This window comes from Cavia porcellus, unplaced genomic scaffold (assembly GCF_034190915.1).
Source record: "Cavia porcellus strain 051 isolate PalLab524CR breed Dunkin Hartley unplaced genomic scaffold, mCavPor4.1 scaffold_7, whole genome shotgun sequence".
Classification (NCBI taxonomy): Eukaryota; Metazoa; Chordata; class Mammalia; order Rodentia; family Caviidae; genus Cavia; species Cavia porcellus.
The window spans coordinates 67025687-67028758 of NW_026947490.1; the positions used below are offsets into that span (position 1 = coordinate 67025687).

The 3072-nt window shown below is 41.9% G+C and overlaps 1 protein-coding gene across 1 annotated transcript; it reads right to left on the bottom strand.

Moving 5' to 3' along the window:
• Positions 1 to 813: 813 nt before the first annotated feature.
• LOC100726107 (elongation factor 1-alpha 1-like) lies at positions 814 to 2553 on the bottom strand. Its single transcript, XM_063253770.1, has one exon. It carries the CDS (start codon positions 2487 to 2489, stop codon positions 1101 to 1103), a length of 1389 nt encoding a protein of 462 aa, XP_063109840.1. The 5' UTR covers positions 2490 to 2553; the 3' UTR covers positions 814 to 1100.
• Positions 2554 to 3072: the final 519 nt, after the last annotated feature.

The window sequence follows — 3072 nt, forward strand, 5'->3', positions numbered from 1 at the left end:
AAAATATTGTGTAAGGTTAAGAAACTTCTCAAAGAGGAAAAGTTACTGGGATAAGAGAAAGGAGGAAAGAAGAAGGGATAAAGAAAAACATAAATTTGTGTATATATACACATACATAAAATAACTAAGATGACTATGCTACTAATTGTATTAGTTCTTATGAAAGAACAGATAATACTCATATGATTAGATCAATTTTGCATGTCTATATCTGGTAATCTAAGAAACACTTTTGAAGGAAATTACAACCATTGTTAAATTCCTTTTTTTTTTTATGTCCTTAGTGATTATTTATTCCCTTAAAGTTACTGGGCATCTGGAATTTTTTAAACAGACTTCTAACTAGTAGAGTCACTTTACAAAACTGATTCTGGCCAAAGTACTCCCAGCTAGGGGAGGAAGATCTCAAGTCTTCCAAAATATTTTATATTTGGAGATCTCCAGATTAGCTTGCCTACATTTACCTCCCAACCCAAAGTTATTTCCCTCATGTTAAGTCATCCACATCAAGCAATGAGTTTCCATTTATCTTAAAACCTGGGTACACATACTTATGGCCCCATAGGAGTGTTTCTGGAGATCAACATTAACAAAAATTAATTTTTGCACATAACAGGTTTGGTATTCTGCAATTACACTAATACAGAAGTATTCTGTAAATTGGTTAATCAACACAGCCCCCCCCCATGCCTTTTCACTCAAAACAGCTTCCCCTTTCCCAGATACATAAAAGCAGCCAAAATTATAATCAAGTTTCAAGGTTAACACCTGAAACAGATAAGAAACTGTAGCTGTGTTGACCAGAGACACAAGTTTCTCATTAAACTTTTGTTTTAATGGGTCTCAAAATTGTGACAGATTTTTGGTCAAGTTGTTTCCATTAAAAAGTGATTTTAAAAACTAATAACTTAAAAACTGCCACACACACAAAAAAAATGGTCCACAAAACATTCTCCTTTCCTTCTGAAGGTTTTACGATGCATTGTTATCATTAACCAGTCTTTCACTATTAAACTTAAATGGCCAATTGGGAGAAACAGTTCTGAGACCGGTCTTCCGCCACTGATTAAGACTGGGGTGGCAGGTGTTAGGGGTAATATTCATTTAGCCTTCTGAGCTTTCTGGGCAGACTTGGTGACCTTGCCAGCTCCAGCAGCCTTCTTATCCACTGCTTTGATGACACCCACGGCAACTGTCTGTCTCATATCACAAACAGCAAAACGACCCAGAGGTGGATAATCAGAGAAGCTCTCAACACACATGGGCTTGCCTGGAACCATGTCAACGATGGCAGCATCACCAGATTTCAAAAATTTGGGCCCGTCTTCTAGCTTCTTACCAGACCGGCGATCAATCTTTTCTTTCAGCTCAGCAAACTTGCAAGCAATGTAAGCTGTGTGACAATCCAGTACAGGGGCATAGCCAGCACTGATCTGGCCAGGATGGTTCAGGATAATCACCTGAGCAGTGAAACCAGCTGCTTCCATCGGTGGGTCATTTTTGCTGTCTCCAGCAACATTGCCACGGCGAACATCTTTGACAGAAACGTTCTTGACGTTGAAGCCCACATTGTCTCCTGGAAGAGCTTCACTCAAAGCTTCATGGTGCATTTCAACAGACTTTACTTCAGTTGTCACATTGACTGGAGCGAAGGTGACCACCATGCCAGGTTTGAGAACACCAGTCTCCACTCGGCCCACAGGGACAGTACCAATACCACCAATTTTGTAGACATCCTGGAGGGGCAGTCTCAAAGGCTTGTCAGTTGGGCGAGTGGGTGGAAGGATGCAATCCAAAGCTTCAAGCAGTGTAGTTCCACTAGCATTGCCATCTTTACGAGTGACCTTCCATCCTTTGAACCAAGGCATATTAGCACTTGGCTCCAACATGTTGTCACCATTCCAACCAGAAATTGGCACAAAAGCTACAGTGTCAGGGTTGTAGCCGATTTTCTTAATGTAGGTGCTGACTTCCTTAACAATTTCCTCGTATCTCTTCTGGCTGTAGGGTGGCTCAGTGGAATCCATTTTGTTAACACCGACAATTAGTTGTTTCACACCCAGGGTGTAAGCCAGAAGGGCATGTTCACGGGTCTGTCCATTCTTGGAGATACCAGCTTCGAATTCACCAACACCAGCAGCAACAATCAGGACAGCACAGTCAGCCTGAGATGTGCCTGTAATCATGTTTTTGATAAAGTCTCTGTGTCCAGGTGCATCAATGATAGTCACGTAGTACTTGCTGGTCTCAAATTTCCACAGGGAGATGTCAATGGTGATACCACGCTCACGCTCGGCTTTCAGTTTATCCAAGACCCAGGCATATTTGAAGGAACCCTTTCCCATCTCAGCAGCCTCCTTCTCAAATTTCTCAATGGTTCTTTTGTCGATGCCACCACATTTATAGATCAGATGGCCAGTAGTGGTGGACTTGCCGGAATCCACGTGTCCAATGACGACGATATTAATATGAGTCTTTTCCTTCCCCATGTTGCCTTTGATTTAGTGGTGGTTTTCACTACACCTGTGCTCTCGTGGCAAACCCGTTGCGAAAAAGCCATTGTTAAATTCCTATCGCCTTGTTTTAAAAATCTATACTGTTACTGTTTTGTGTTTGTTATTGTTTGTCTCTTGCTTTTTGTTGTTCTTTCCTGTGTTTTTTCTCAAATAAATAAAAAATTAACAAAGATGTGCTACACATTTCTGTAACTACGTAATTACTAAACTGAAAAGTAAAAGCTCCATGGGACTCCACTGCTTAGCGCAATGGATGGAGAAGCGGGACGTGGATTATGTAGAGGCTCCACCTACCCTTGCATTTCAAATCATTTTTGTTGAAAATTTTACACCGTAGGGCAAGTCACAGCTCGTGTAATTTAAATGGGAAAAGGCAAGGTCTGCTCTAGTAATATGAAAGCAGAGTGGCTGGGAAAGAGGACATGGGCGGAACCGTGATGGCGCAGGCTGTGTGTTAGGCAGGTTTCCAGAAGCCGAGAATCCAGAAATGGTTTCGGTAAAGTGTCTTCACGACCTCGGTTCTGAGCCACACCCAGCAGGTGCAGCCTCTTTTGCT

Coding starts and splice junctions, on each gene's coding strand:
- LOC100726107 (XM_063253770.1), bottom strand. CDS start 2,489: ATGGGGAAGGAAAAGACTCATATTAATATCGTCGTCATTGGACACGTG.